Below are 15,822 nucleotides of genomic sequence, written 5' to 3'. Positions count from 1 at the left end.
TGGCTGCAATCACAGCATTGTAAGATGGCGAAAGATGTACCCTTAGGCCCCCTCCTCGATTCAGAGATGGTCATACATAAGCAACCTGTCTCTGAATCTTTTTTTGATTGTTTGACTGTTTGATTCTTTTGTTTTGTAATTATTATTATGACAAAAATGTTCTTCTTAAATTTGACTATTAACAGTTTTCAGAGATTCTGAATGTTTGCAAACAAAATTACTATTAGTAGATAAACAATCATAAAAAACAACTTCTGGATTCCACATTAAATTCCTCCTTTGAAGCAATATGATTACTTTCTAACAAACATATGATTAAACAAAATCGTAACTCAATGTTTGTATATTTCTTGTTTTAATCATACTGTGTGATTCCGTACTATCCATGGTTCTTAGTTGTTTTCTGCTTATGTTATATATTTATAGTTTCTAGTCAAGTGCCTTCCCTTGTTCCACTAAACTAAATGTGGAACACAGGGAATTCACTCATGTCCTGAATGTTTCCAACACATTGATAGCATTGTTATTACCCTCTTGTCTGTTCTGTCCTTTATGGGCACACTTTCTTCTCATCGGAAACATCATTTGCCCACATCAATTTCTCCAACTGCTCCAAATATGTCTCAAAATCTTCCTTCGATTCATTATATTCGACAACACGACCCACATGCATTGCCATGTTAGCTAATCGATGCTATTGCTAAAGTCTGCTCCATTGCAGCCGTGTTTTTTCTTATGTTTGAACAGTCCCTCAACAGCCTCTTTAACACTGAAAATTTTTAAAATCCTGGTCGTTAGTTGTGAAATTCTTGGTTAGAATACTAGGGGGCAACAATTCACTCTATTACAAAAACGATATATGTCCAAATGAACAGAATCAACTTTTTGGGACTCCGATAAGAAGTGAGCCACCTTTGTAGTAAAGACAACCCAGGGTTAATCCTCAGGTTACCTTGATAGTAGTAGTAGAGGCCTCTAAGATGAAAGAACAGAGATTGCTTTACTTTGTAATTTGTCAAGGAAGACACCAATTGCCTTGCTTGTCCTGACTGTCCTGCCACTAATATATAGTGAATAAATGTCCTAGTCATCAGAACTGATTTAAATCATATTATATAATAGAATGGCTACCATGGCATCAAAATATGCAGCTCAGTATTGATAATCCTTGTTTTTATCCCACCTGTGGATTAATAATAATGCTAACTGGTGTCATGGTAGACGCGTGGACGCGCTTTTCTCACATGACGTTACCCAGCATTCTGCGGGCGCGCTCACAGAGATCGTCAGAAGATCAAGGAAGAAGATGCGGGAAGGTGAGTGAAGGCATTTGCTACACAACGAAGTCACATAACCGCCCACATAACATAACATCTGTCGTGTTAGGCTCATCTGCACAGTGTTATCCAGCTAAACAAACGTTAGCGACGTTTTAGGTGGTTGTATCTGTTTGTAAACGGTGGCATTTGGCAGTCCTTCCTTTGGAGGAAGAGCTTACAGTCCCGAAACTTGGCGTTATGGGCGAAGTTGTCACCGGTAGCAAACTATTGCTCGTCGTTAGCTTCGACAGTGGGCGCGTTTTCAGCGTTTAAGATGTCAGATTTGCTGTTTAAAACGCGGAATGATACAGACTGTAAATGTGAAACCAATCTCCGGGAAGGAAACTGATAGCGGACAGAGCAGCCTGCTACCGCTGTCGCTGACAGGTGTTTGCTACTGTTAGCTGTTTAGTTTGAAAGGGTTAGCCATGTGACAAGCCAGGCTTTTTACTTTGATGAATAAAGAGATTTAGCAGGGAAGCAAGTTTGCTCACGTCGAAAGAGGCGTGGACTCATCGTTAAACAGATGTCACCAAGCTGCCACGAATGGCTCATTTAGTTTAGTTTTGGTTATGTAACTTCGAAACTGAAACACTGAATCACTGTAATGTTATCACAAAACCGGACCATTGCAGGTGAGTCACGTTTCACATCTGGCCAGCGGCCGAGTGAAATTATAATTTAGGGTGTTGTTTCGGTCTAAGTGTTGATTGCGTTGTCCGGTGATATTCGTTTACATTTTAAACTCCAGTTGTTAAAATGTAAACAAAACGGACTCATTTAGTAATGAGCAGTAATAATCCTGCCTTTAGACAACATAAATCAGTAGCAAGTATTAAAATATATGTATATGTAAAAGATAAAGTAGTTGCGCAGTTTCATATGTGAGGAGCCATGGATGGTGAGCCACAAGCACTACCCTTTTGTGGGGTAGTTTTTGTTGTTTTTCCACAGACAAACATAGATAGATGGCCCTGTGCTGAGGATAAGTAGGCTACCATGAAAGCAGTTTCATTCAAGTTTGTGAAGGAAGGGGGAAAAGGATCTGCAGCATATGAAAGGCATTGGTTGCCAAATAATATCAAGATCTGCAGCTAAATAGTGTCTAAAAGCACAAAATAAGATTAATCATCTGATCAGACTTCTGAAAAGCTCAAGAGGAGAAAAAAAGAAAATGCAAAGAAGTGCAAGTGATCTCTTTTTGTAGGCTTTTCCACGAACTTACACAGATCTTCAAAGTATAGCCATAAGGAATAAACTTTTCTGATGATGTTCCCAAGAACTGAGGTTTATTTGTGGTTGGGGTCCTAGACAGTGGAGCTGAATGATTCTTTGAAATTGCACTTTGACCTTTACATTGGAAAAAGTCTCAGAAAAGGGAAGTGAACAGAATTTTTGTTATCTGTAGCCCTGCAGCAAATCAGCAAGTAACTTGATTACACAAAAAAACCCTCAACACAATCTATTTGTTTTGGTGCTTTCTTTAATCCACAACTCTGTAACACTTAGTTGTCACCATTCTAAAAAATAAACCTGTAGTAGAAGTGTATCTAAGAGCCCCCACTGTGAATGCAGAGTATTACAACATTAAATCCATCCAGGCCCCAGTTTTTCAACAAAAAGACTGATAACACAACAGCAGTAGTGACAGTGATGGTGTCATAGTTGAGTGTGAAGCCAAAGCTAAAGCTGGAGAAGTTCAGATGAACTCCTAACCCAATCATACCATGTTTGAATTGGGCAATTTGCTGAAAACTGATGAAAGCAGTCCTGTTTTCTGTCACAACAGTAGGTACAACAAGCAGGGGGGAGGTGTTCCCAGGCCAGCCGCTGCATACATCGGTCGGAACACCTTACCCAGAAGGCCTCAGCTGACTCCTTTCGATGTATGACCAGACTCCTCTGCATACATGATACGTTTATCTGCAATCTAATTTTTTCACCTTTAAAAGAACTAGCAATAATAGCGTTAACAACAAATCAGGCCGAGGTTAACAGATTTAATGTTGTTTCTCATCATATGCATCTGGTAGTAGATGGTTGCATAACATTAGGACACAACTATTTACTGGCATCGTGTATCAATTAATGTATAAAGCAATTAGGTTAAATGACTATTACATCTGGTACCGACTAGTGACAGTAGCAATGGTTAGTCAACTATTTGGCTAGTCACGCACAGTAGTTAACTAACTACTTAAACATCTAAAGATAAAAGCAAACCAGTAAAGTTTTGCATGGGCCACTGACCTGGCACTGTTAGGCTGGGCACTGAATTATTATTAACATCAATTATTAACATTATCAGCATCTACACCATCAGAACTTTTTCTGCACCATGAAATTTTACATCAAACCACAGGTCAAGCCTCAGTTCTGAGAATGCTGACGTACTCGCTTTTCTTCATTGCACATGCTCATTTATAGGCTTACAAACTCACTTATTCACTACCACACGTAAACACACAGACAACACACACCAAATCTACTTCATCCTGAAGATATAATAATGTCAGAACTCTTATTTTTCCGTCTGTTAATGTAAGTATGTATACCTATTTTTATCTAATATCACCATACTTCAGATTATTTAATTATTTAATTTTGCATTTAAGAAAATATTTTCTTAAGAAATATGTTTTTGAAATGGCACACAAATACAGCAGTAAGGTTTTTTTGACAAATGTGGTATGCAGTCAAACTAATAAAAACACTGCAATGTCAAAAATAAGCAGTTCATTTTACTCTGTTGAATATTATTGCTCAATTAGCGATAGAATAGCAGATTACTATAATCTATAGCTGCAGCCCTTGTCATCTGTGCAAGCTTGTTTCTAACCGCTGTTTAGTGGGCTTTGCAGGCAGATGTGCATCACACTGCAGCCCTTATAGCATTAAAATATTGTGAGAAGCCTAAAGGTCATCTCTCTAAGGCACGGAGTGCTGCCCAGAAATAGAAAAACACAATCGGCCATGTGTCAAAACTGCAACAAAGCTTTCAGTGTTTATGAGCATCTCCACATTTGGCACGGTGTCCCGATTTCACTCTTCGCTGCAGGCTCTGTGCTCTGACAGCTGCTGCTGACATGAAAGATTTTACTTTTCTTTTTTTAGTAAAGCCACACCACACACACTGGTCCATTGTCTCCATGACCATTTCCACAATGGCTTTTAATGTAGCATGACGATGCATGTTAAACTGTGACTGCTCTTTTTATTAATCATCATATGCAATATGATCTTTAGTGGGTGAATGTCCTCTCCTGTGTTGTGTGTTTGTGATATTTAGGAATGCATTGATTCAACTTTTTCCAGTTTTAATTCAATATAGGGTGCCAATTAGACACCAGTGTTGAATTAAAAAACTATTCCTCACTGTGGGAAGAGACCGGGAAGAATTCTTTATGTGTAAAGAAACATGTAGTTTGACTTCCCTTTAATTGATCAGAGTCTGCTGATTCTGGAGTGCAGGATAGTAGTTTCTATTCCTGCTTTATGACACATGACTGTTAAATTGAAATAATCCTAATAAAAAATTAAAAGCATCCCAACAAGTGCTACAGCAAACATAACGGGTGAACAGATGAACCCATAGATCAGCTCTTTACCACTGACAGCCGATCCAGCTTTTGTTAGTCGGGATTGAATGGGTATCTGATCCAAATATCAAAGTGGTGCGTCCATGGTGGACAATCCCACGCCACTTTGGGTAACCCTGTGTATGTAGTTTGTTTCCTGTTTTAGTAGGAAGTTTGTTTTTTGTTTTTTGCAGAGTTCTGTGTTGGAGGTTGTTGAACTCCAGGCCTCAAGGTCTGGTGTCCTGCAGGTTTTAGATCTCACCCTGGGTCAACACGCCTGAATCAAATGATTAGTTCATTACCAGGCCTCTGGAGGACTTCATGACATGTTGTGAACGTAATTTAGCCCTTTAAATAGGCTGTATTGGATCAAGGACACATTTAAAACCTGCAGGACACTGGACCTTGAGCCCTGGAGTTCCCCGACCCACAGCTAAATCATCAGATGTAAGACATCACGCAATGTGTCGTTGTTAGGGAAGGTAAATGGTGTTGTTATAGCAAAGATGTTGCAACGTGACATTGTTATATTACTTAAACATTTTTTGCAAGATTAATTGCTGACAGTATAATGCAGCACAGACCCAATGGCCAGTACACTACTGGATACGTTCCCAGTTCTATTATAATAAAGGGCGTGTTTCATTTCATTTTCATTTGGAGATGCACCATCTTTGCCATTACAGAAGTCTTCCACAGATTTTATTAGTTTGTGACTGCCACGTTTTCTCCTTACAATGTCTCTGAAAAAAAAGTTACAACAACAAATACTGATGTTATCTTTATTGCATCACAGTCAGCTGTTCTCATGAGGTCAGTTGAACTTCAACCCTTGAACAGATAATACAGTGTAATCACTGGCAATGAGATCATTGCGATCTATGGGTTTCCCCTAAGTCTTTTATTTAGATGTATAAAGCGCACATCAGAGGTTTGCTGTATCAACACAGAGAGCTTCAAATGAATGACAAGTTTCACTCGGTGGTCTCTTCTTCTTTCACTCTCTTTCCTTCACAGCCCCAGAAATGGACCACAAGGTTGTGTTTGCAACCTTGGAGAAAGTGTGCCAAGACAACATCTCTGTTTTTTGCGGGCCTTCTCGTTTGCCACACGGCACTGCTGTTGAGCGTCTGGTCACTTGTGTGAAACAGATTCAGGAACATGGTCGAGCCCTGGAGCCTATAGTAACCAGCTTCACCGCTGTCTATCACCATTATGACTTTGACGCACAAACACCCGGGAATGGCTACCGCACGCTGGTCAAGGTACGACGCTGGCTGGACCGTGTGTGTTATGTGACTAACAGTGTGTTTGGTTTTTCAGATCTTTGGTTTAAATGATTAGAAACAAATCGGTTTATTAGATTGTAGGTTATTGCATTTTAACAACAACAACATTTTAATATTTGTATTTCTGCAAATATTAGAAGTGCAGGGTTGAATCGGTGATTCAAGCACCGATTCACTAATTTTTATTCATCTGTTTATCCATTTTCTTCTGCTTATCCAGTTCAGGATCATGGGAGGGTTGGACCCTATCGTTTTTGCTCACTTAACATATTTGTCCATTTAGGTTTTTCATTTGAGGGGTTTTTTTTTTAAAGTTTATAGAAATTCAGCGACAATATAAAAATATCAATTAAATTAAATATGAATTCAGTTCAAGAGATCTTTTTTATGTGTAAACCTTAAATTTAAAAAAATCTGTTGATACCTTGAGTTATACAGACACTCCTAAAGCATGAGAAATATTGGACACTGTGCATAGGAATAAAACAAATTAACAATTAACAAACAAACTATGACAAAATGTGATATCAGTCTGATTAATTCTCTGCAGTGAGTTAAAGTACAAATTCTGCAAATTGGAAAACAACCACAAAATTCTTTAATGGTTTAAAAATGGTTGACTTCCTGTGTGGTTTAAGGTTTGGTGGTTACACTACTGTGAAATGTAGTTCTTCCTTAAATTTATATAGTAGGTACCAAGATTGAACCAAGATTAAAACAATCTTAAATTTTCATAGGTTTTGGAGCACATCATAAATGTTATAATAATCACTACATATATATATAAAGCCCATCATCTCAGTGTGTAATTGGGCTGCATGAGAGCCTTTTTTAAAATTAGCTATATTTCATGAAAAGCCATAATAAACATGTGCTTTTCATGTATTATTGCCTTCTAACCTCTCATCCTGTTGTTTCTTTCAGGTCTTGGAGGCTTGCCTTTTGCACATCATCCACAAAGCCCGTTACATTGCCTCCAGTTACAGCAACCCCTTCTTCAGGGTTGACCACAACACGTCTGAGATGGAGGCGTACTGCAGCGCCCTTTGCCAGCTCCGAGCTCTTCTCCATCTCGCCCAGCAGCTGATCAACGACAACGACTGCGGCCAGCTGTACTCCCTGCAGGACGAGGACCTGAGCCGCAGCTTTGTGCAGGAGTACTCCTCCATGCACAAAGCGTGTTTCTACGGCCGCTGTCTGGGCTTTCAGGTCAGCCAACAGTGGAGACATATTTTTAATCAGCTTTATTGTTTTTTTTTTTGTTTTGTTTTTTTTTGGTTGGTTTGATTTGTCAATTCTGCCACCTGCAGCCGTGCAGTAGGTTTAGACCTTTCCCCTAATAAAAACATGACAAGGATTTTAACTGCGATTTAATTTCTGGCAGCTTAAATTCCATTTATTTTTATTATTTAGAAATAAAAGCAAAGACTTCACAGACTATCATTAAGTAGTGTAATATAGGCTCATTACGCTTACTATATGCAGATTAGGCAAGTTTACACTGGGCCCCATGGACTAAGGCCCGGCCACCAGATGCTCCTGGGCCTGGTTCCAGGGTGAGCCCCTGGTAACCCTGTCCCAGGCAGGGTGAGCCGATCCCTAGGTCTTTCACACAAGCCTCTTATGTTTTGTGGTGGTAATTAATACTTGTAAAAATAAGTAAGATGCCTGTCTTTTGAATGTATTTATTAAATGCCCGTCTTATTTTGTTTCACAGTACTCCCCTTCCATTCGCCCGTTCCTGCAGACTGTTGTCATAAGTATGGTTTCATATGGAGAAACCTATGGTAAACAACAGTCTGGCTTTGGTGAGTTTTTTTTTTTTTTTATTTAGGATGTTGTCAAAAGTTACATTTCCTTCTTCTGAATGGGCATTTTTACCTTTAACCATCTTTAAAATAAGTATCTGTCCTCCTTTAGGAACAGCAGCCTTGTCTCTCCTCACATCAGGGAAATATGTTATTGATCCAGAGCTCCGGGGCGCTGAGTTTGAGCGCATTACGCAGAATCTGGACATGCAGTTCTGGAAGTCCTTCTGGAACCTCACAGAGTCCGGCCTATTATCAGTAGGCAGTATCACAGACTCCTTCTTTTGCTTGTCTTTTACCTAAAGTTCTCTTCAGCATTTGAACTTCCTCCATTTCTTACTCTTTTTCAGGGCTTCAACAGAATAGCCTCCAAACAAGTGCAAGTAAACTTCACCATGACCGTGCCTCCAGTCACTCTACGCCTTCCTCTGGCCTCCGACCCCAGGCTGTCTGTCACTGTGTCACCTCCAATAGCTCACTGGGGCCCCGGGCCAGTCCACATGCGTCTGATCTCCTATGAACTCCGAGAAGGACAGGTGAAGGTCAACAACTCGTAGAGTAGGAGAAGAAAAAAAAAGACATTTTATGTAGAGAAGGCATTTAAAAGACTATAAAATGTAAATACAGTTGTTGACACGACTGACCAATATCATGAGGATCAGTAACCAGTAAAATTTGCTTATGGATGGGCAATGAAAAATGAGCACAGGGGAAATATTCAATGTTTTCATTAGAGAGCTGCAAAAATGTGGTTGTACACATGCTGAAACATGACTTCTGTTAAAAGACTTGATTGCTTTGTTTTCTTTATTTTATGATCTCATTCCTCATCCTTTCACTTTACAGGACAGTGAAGAGCTTCTAGTTTTGTCCCGTACTAAGCCTCCCCCCATCTCCACCCATCTGCCCTGGGTACAGAAACAGCCTCGCTCCCCCTGGCTGCTCATCCACTTCCATGGAGGGGGCTTTGTGGCCCAGACTTCGAAATCTCACGAGGTACACTACAGAAGACAGACTTTTCTTTTTTATCTGTCATAGCTGTTCTGATTAATTCTACTCAAATTCCAATGATAATAATAGTAACAGGTAGCACTAGATCTTGCATTCCTGTGAAAATAAATTAATTGCATGCCTTTTAACCCATTCGTGTTGCAGAACTATCTTCGCAGCTGGTCGAAGGAGCTGAATGTCCCGGTCCTCTCCGTCGACTACTCTCTGTCACCTGAAGCACCCTTTCCCAGAGCTCTAGAGGAATGTTTTTACGCCTACTGCTGGGCACTGAATAACTGTCATCTGCTGGGTCAGTGTGTGTTATATTACTGTAAAGCTAAACACATTGTAATTCATGGACCACATGTTGCTTAATTTGATTTAAAGTGGGGCAAACCAGTAAAACCAGTCCATAATAACCTATTTTTTCAAATTTCGTCTTTCTTATAAGTTTTTCTGAGAATTTTTTTCCCATGAGAGATTAATTTAAAAACAGATGATAAATAGTCTGAGATAGCTTAAGTTAAAAAAAAAAAGTACACAACACATAAATGACTGCATTTACTGCAAGTAGTAGATTGAGCACTATATTGACAAGATCATGGCAGGAAGTATTTTTACAGTTTAAAAATATCGCAACATCACATCTGAATCTGCAGCCATGGTCCCAAAGAATTGTTGTGGAAATTATTTTTGTTTTTATTGTCAGGCTCCACTGCAGAGCGAGTTTGTCTGGCAGGCGACAGTGCTGGAGGGAATCTCTGCATCACTGTGTCCATGAAGGCCATATCCACCGGCATCCGAATCCCTGACGGCATTATGGCCGCCTACCCCGCCACTTTGCTCACCACCGATGCCTCACCCTCCCGCCTGCTCACTCTCATTGACCCGCTGCTGCCTCTAGGTGTACTCACCAAGTGCATTAATGCTTATGCAGGTATGTGTGTGCAGGGCGTGTGTGCCTGCACGGTGATCAGGTGTGTTGTTTTACAGATCATTTAACACAAGTACATCCAGGCGCCACCTGACAAGAACACGGAATATCAAGAGGATTTATGTATAAACCGTCAAATGCGGGAGGAAAAACTTACGGTTTGTCTGCCCCGTCAAACTTCTAATTAAGCATGTACTAAAAGCAAAATCTGTGCCTACCTTCAATTTAATGTCCATCGCACCGCCTAGATGTCTTCCTGTTGTCAGCCACGCATAACTGCCAAAGCAAAAACTGGAAGGTTTCAGTCATGTGACCTGTTGTCCACAACCATATATAGTTTTCACTCATATTTAGTTAATTACCAAAAACAAAGACACATTTATTTATCATTCTAATAATATAAGTGTTTCATGCTTTGTCTGAGTGGACCTGTAGTATATACAGAAACAAAAACACGATCAGTTTGTCTGTGGTTCCGCTTTTGCTGTCATACCACAGCCATTTTTAAACCGGGAAATAATGACATAATTTCAACAATGGCCGCCCCTCCCTGAGCCTCATTCTGCTGGAAGTTTCTTCCTGTTAAAAGGGAGTTTTTCCTTTCCAGTGTCGCCAAAGCGCTTGCTCATAGGGGGTCATCTGATTGTTGGGGTTTTCGCTGTTTTCTCTGTATTATTGTTGGGGTTTAGCCTACAAAAACGATCTAAAGCGCCTTGAGCTAACTGTTGCTGTAATATGGCACTATATAAAGAGAACTGAGTTGAACTGAACCCAGTCTGCTGGCAGACTGGGTATAATTTGGTATATTTAATGAAGCCATGCAAACATTTCCCTTAATATCTGTAAATATATTTTCAAGTTACAGCCTCATGTAAGTTGTAGCCGTCATAGACTCAGGATATACCTACTTAATAAACAATCTTAAGCTCTGTTAAAAACTGGAACCAAACAATTTTACATTTAATCCAAGTGTCACAATCTAAAGCCAAAAGCACAGTTTTTTTTTCTATAAGCATCAATATCATGGGATATACCACAGATTTACTAGCAAACCTGCACCAATTTAATGTCTGTGATGCAGAGTAACAAAAACCAGCACTGGTACTCTGGAAGTTTGATCTGTTTTCTGATAATTCCGAGATAATTAACTTTAAAAAGATCATTTTGGCTAAAATTTGAAGGCTTATATAGGCAAATTAGTCAGCTGGCGTAGAGACGAATCACAGAATCTATTATTAAAAATGTATAGAGCAGATTACATCCCAGCTGTCTCAATGCATTTCAGAGCTGGATGTCAATGTGACGGTTGATACACACAAACTCGCACTCAAAGGAGCCGCAGCAGACGTGATGAAGCCTGCTCGTCAGTTACGAGCAGCAGAGATCTGGGTGTGTTTATTAGCGCTCTGGAATGTAACTGCTGTAAAACAGTCTGAAAATAGCGCATTATTTTTATGATTCACCGCTTTGTTTTTACTGACACCGCTCCCTCTCTTTATTTATTTTTTGGCTCACTCCACCACTGCCTCTCATTCTCTGACTTCATTACGGGTGTAATAAGCCAAAAAATAAAGCCAGCACAGCCTCACCAATCCATTAATGCTCATATTTCACGTCTTCCATTTGTTTTGCTGTTCGTCATCTGGTTTCTTTAAGGTTGCTGAGTTGTTGTTTTTTAACGATGGCACTTGTTGCGTTTGTCTTCTTGCACCCAGCCGCACCCAAGAAGTGTTTCAGGGTCAAAAAGAGACTGAGTGTTGTAATCCCCCAAGAGTTTATTGGTATACAGACTGTAGTACATCTAGATTTAAATCAAGGTGAAAATTAGAAGACTTACTGGAATAAAGTCTCAAAGTTGTAGTTGGGTAGTAGTTGTGATACAACTGTTCACGATCATCAGTTATATTTGAGACTGAAGCAGAAGGTCTCTGTCAAAGATAATCCAAGAGTTATTCAATAGATGTTCAATGGATTTAATCCCAAGTACTTCTGAAACTGTTTTTTCAGTTGTTTTTCTCAAGTACAACTTACTAACCGCTGAAAAGACTTTGAAATACAAGCCTCTTGTAACCATACAGTGCTCTGTGTGGTTACACGGTCAAACCCTCTATCTACCTCTCATCCATGGCCACTTTAGAATCACTAATAGCATGTTTTTGGACTGTGGGACTGAGCTGGATACAGAAAGACCCCAGCCTCTGTTCATATGTGACAAGTCATTCTTCTAATGTATAAGCAATAGAACACCCTCTTTTTAAAGTACCTTAAAAAGTACTTGTAGAACTCTAAGGTATTGGGCATATCTACTGATTTGTAGTTCAGTGGATATTCTCTAATAATTCACAAGTGTGTGCCAGACTCGTGTGTGGGTTTTTTGTTGTTGTTTGTTTGTTTTTCTTCACGGTTGTTGTTTCCTCTGCTGACCAAACGTTGGTATCCTCTCAGGTATAGACTACCAGACGGTGCAGCCTGCAATGGGGAGCAGCACTCTGAGCACTCTGAGTAGAGACACGGCCATGCTGCTCAGTGATCTCACTCAGGGAGCCTCTAACTGGATCCAGTCCTTTCTGGACCCAAGGCGAACTTCAGGTCGCTCGCTCTCCCGCTCGTCTTCACAGAGACAGACTGAAACCCACAAGATGTCCAACCAAGCTTCCGTACCCAACTCTGGAGCTCAGCTTTGTTACCCACAAGGCTTTGAGCCTCTGCGCTCTGAGTGTCTTGCTATGGTTGACCCAACATCCTGTCCAGTTATAAAGAATCCATTCGTGTCACCCCTGCTGGCTCCCAACAGCATGCTGAAAGGCCTGCCGCCTGTACACATAGTGGTAAGAAAGGAGATGGAAAGAGTTCATGTTTAGATTAGGGTTTGGGCAACTTTTGGAATTTCTAGCCATAAAACTCGATTTATTAGACACCTCTGTCTTTTTCTTTAGTTGATCAGTTTTGCTCATGGACTTCACACTCATAGACATCCAGTATACATGGGTGTATAGATATATACGCCCATGTATACTAAGGGCTGCCCAAAGTATATTTGAAAATAATTTTTTTCTTTATTTAATTATCACTCTAACCAGTGGATAACAACAATCCCCACACTTTTATTTTGAAGTTCAGTCACTGCTTACTAGCCGTGACCTTCTTGACTGGCAGGATAAAAAGTCAATACTGTTACTGTTCCCCAAATCATTCATTTCTCATGAAAGGTGCAATGCTTAGAACTGTTGCCTCACATGTTGTCCATGCATGGGGTTAGGGCGATGAGCGTGTCTGTTGCCTCTTTTCCACTAGTGCCTTCTCTGCTCGCTTTGACTCAACTTGACTCTACTCTGTTTTAGTTGTTTTCCATTACAACTAAGCAATGCATAAATGCATTATGGGAAAGCGGTCAAAAGTCCTGTGATGTCATCTGTGTCTGACACAAACAAGTGACAATGGAGGACATCGAGGCGATGCTACACCTACTGCTCGGCGTATGGCTTTTTGTCTGACGTATGAACCACAATGTTCATTTTTTTCTGGTCTTCGAAATGCTGTTTTTTTTTTTTTGTGAAGGAGTTGCTCTCATGACTCATTGAGTGATGCCATTGATTGGACAATCAGTGGCATGCAGTCCATTGACGTCACCTTTTCAGATCAACTTTGCTCATTTGGAATCCCGGTTGAGCAGGTACTTAAAAAGTACCAAGTACTATCACTTAATGGAAAACCCTAAAAACTGAGTTGAGTTGAGCCGAGCTGAGTAGGTACCACTGGAAAAGGGCTATTGTGTTAGTCTTTTGACAGACTCTCTATTGTGTACCCTGTCTCTGCCCTATGACAGTTGGGATGAGCCCAAGATTTCTCGCCTGAACAGAAAAAAATAGATGGAATAGAAAAACATTGATTATGACTCCAGCAGAAAGACATAACAAGAGTGTTTTTAAAGCAACTTTATTGCTGTGGCTGGCTCAAAAGGCTGCAGAACAGGGAGGGACATGGAACACATTCAGATGCATTTAGAAAGGGTAAAAGAAAAGTTTTGTGAGAGGAATGAGGAGAAAATTTGACCACAGGCAGAGGTCCAATCACAGGTGCTTCGAGATTGTCATTTGAGACAATATGTCGCACTCACAGATCATTGGTAGCTGAGTCACACAGTGGCTCAACGGGACAGATGCTCTAGAAAATGTACTAGATACAAAAGGCACTTTTAACATTTAGCTTACTTGATTTCTCCTCATATAAAGTCCAGTGTGAGTTGAACTGCAGTCTATTACTCACAGCAGAATTTGAATTGACTCTTTTGCCCACGCAGGCCTCTGCTCTCGATGCCCTGCTGGACGACTCTGTGATGTTTGCCAAGAAGCTTCGAGACATGGGCCAACCTGTGAGTCTGACAGTGGCGAAGGACCTCCCACATGGCTTCCTCAGCCTGCCCCAGCTCTCCAAGGAGACGGATGTGGCTGCAGAAGTCTGCATAGCACGAATAAGGGAGGTTTTTGAGCAAGAACACCCACCGCATGATCTTGTGGAAGAGACTTAATTAAACATGTTAAGAGTGCCAACTTATCGGGATGACTGATCCAATATTCTTGGGACTTCTAAATAAAGAAAAAAAATATAGAGAGAAAGATCTGACAGAAAAGTGAAAAAAGGAAACAAATGAGGAGGGATTACAAGCACAAAGTGGAGGAAGCTTTGTCGTTCTGCACTTTAAATCCGCACAGCGTTTTCTTTAGGTAGTGGCATTCAAGAGAACCACTGAAAACTTCTTACAACCAGCTTTAATAGGATCCTAATAATAATAACGACAAAAAACATAGTTATGAAATATTTTTCTACCAGGATTTACATGTTTACAATCTGTTGCACATTCAGAGTATCACAGACTGACAGAAATTTAACTCAGAACTCACAATAACCAGCTCTCGTAGTAATTTATCACCTGATGGAAGATTTCTGAAGTCGGTAAGCTGCTGTGCCTAAAATTCAAAGCTGTCTAAACATATATGATCTAAGTTAGAAACACTTTATTTCACAATGCCTACGTCAAACTGACCGGCATTAATGGTTTACTTGTATAGGAATCACCTTCCAGATGCAATGTAGTATTATTATTAGTATTATCATTATTATTGTTATTTGGATAAGGTGTGTCATCTGTTTGGGGTTGTTGTTTTTCTTGTTTTGTTTTGGGTTTTTTAAGTTTGTCACATGTTTACTTACTATTAAAAAGACCTTCACCTTGTATTTACCAGCAGTATCTGGTACCAGCGTAAAAGTAACTTTATAAGGTGTTAATTAACTGTTTTATCATGTTGTTATTATTTCACAACTGTGTTGAATAAAACTGCACTCTGAAGTTTTTGCACTTGCATTTTTTAATGAGGTGCATGGTGATAACTCAGATGAGTGAATCTGAGCATTACCTTGCCTTCTTCAACATTAGGTGTCACAGATGTTGACAGGAAGTAAACTTGCTTTTGATTTATTTAAATTAAATGTTTATGTTGGTGGCAGTAAATGGTGAAATAAACACTTTGGTTTTTTACACACTAATGGGTTTTCTATTTTTCAAATTTTCAAGTGTGTGCAACTGCAACTTTAGGATCACAGCCTTCATACGGATTGCTCTGTTGCCAGTCATTTGCTTCGTTCTTGCAGTTTTTTCTCCCCTTTATCTGTCTGCGTCCTCTAATCGGACTCTGTCAGCTAAATAGCTGCTCTCAGCTTTAATGTTAAGATAAAGATGTTTGTCTGCTACAAGTGCAGACCTCAGTCCATTTCCTGGCTGATGTCACTCAACAGCAGCTGGCAATACTCTGAAGGAAACACTGATCAATGATGGAAGAGTCAACAGTGCTATAAATAAGTCAAAACTGATTTAAACCCAACCAACCAGCTCTATTAAAAAAGGAC

The 15,822-nt window shown here is 40.0% G+C and overlaps 1 protein-coding gene across 2 annotated transcripts; it reads left to right on the top strand.

The window, feature by feature from the left end:
* The first annotated feature begins 1,239 nt into the window (after positions 1-1,239).
* On the top strand, positions 1,240-15,456 carry lipea (lipase, hormone-sensitive a). 2 transcript variants are annotated; one of them, XM_031738036.1, is made up of 11 exons: positions 1,240-1,316; positions 5,915-6,162; positions 7,111-7,395; positions 7,904-7,994; positions 8,107-8,252; positions 8,345-8,530; positions 8,841-8,990; positions 9,150-9,294; positions 9,694-9,921; positions 12,364-12,746; positions 14,219-15,456. In XM_031738036.1, exons 1-11 carry the CDS (start codon positions 1,307-1,309, stop codon positions 14,444-14,446), a joined length of 2,100 nt encoding a protein of 699 aa, XP_031593896.1. In that variant the 5' UTR covers positions 1,240-1,306; the 3' UTR covers positions 14,447-15,456. The 2 variants fall into 2 exon arrangements, with proteins under 2 accessions (XP_031593896.1, XP_039461723.1); XM_039605789.1 differs by lacking the exon at positions 1,240-1,316 and adding an exon at positions 1,839-1,954.
* The last annotated feature ends 366 nt before the right edge of the window (positions 15,457-15,822 follow it).

This window comes from Oreochromis aureus, linkage group 22 (assembly GCF_013358895.1).
Source record: "Oreochromis aureus strain Israel breed Guangdong linkage group 22, ZZ_aureus, whole genome shotgun sequence".
Taxonomy (NCBI): Eukaryota; Metazoa; Chordata; class Actinopteri; order Cichliformes; family Cichlidae; genus Oreochromis; species Oreochromis aureus.
This window is presented reverse-complemented; position numbering and strand designations above follow the sequence as displayed.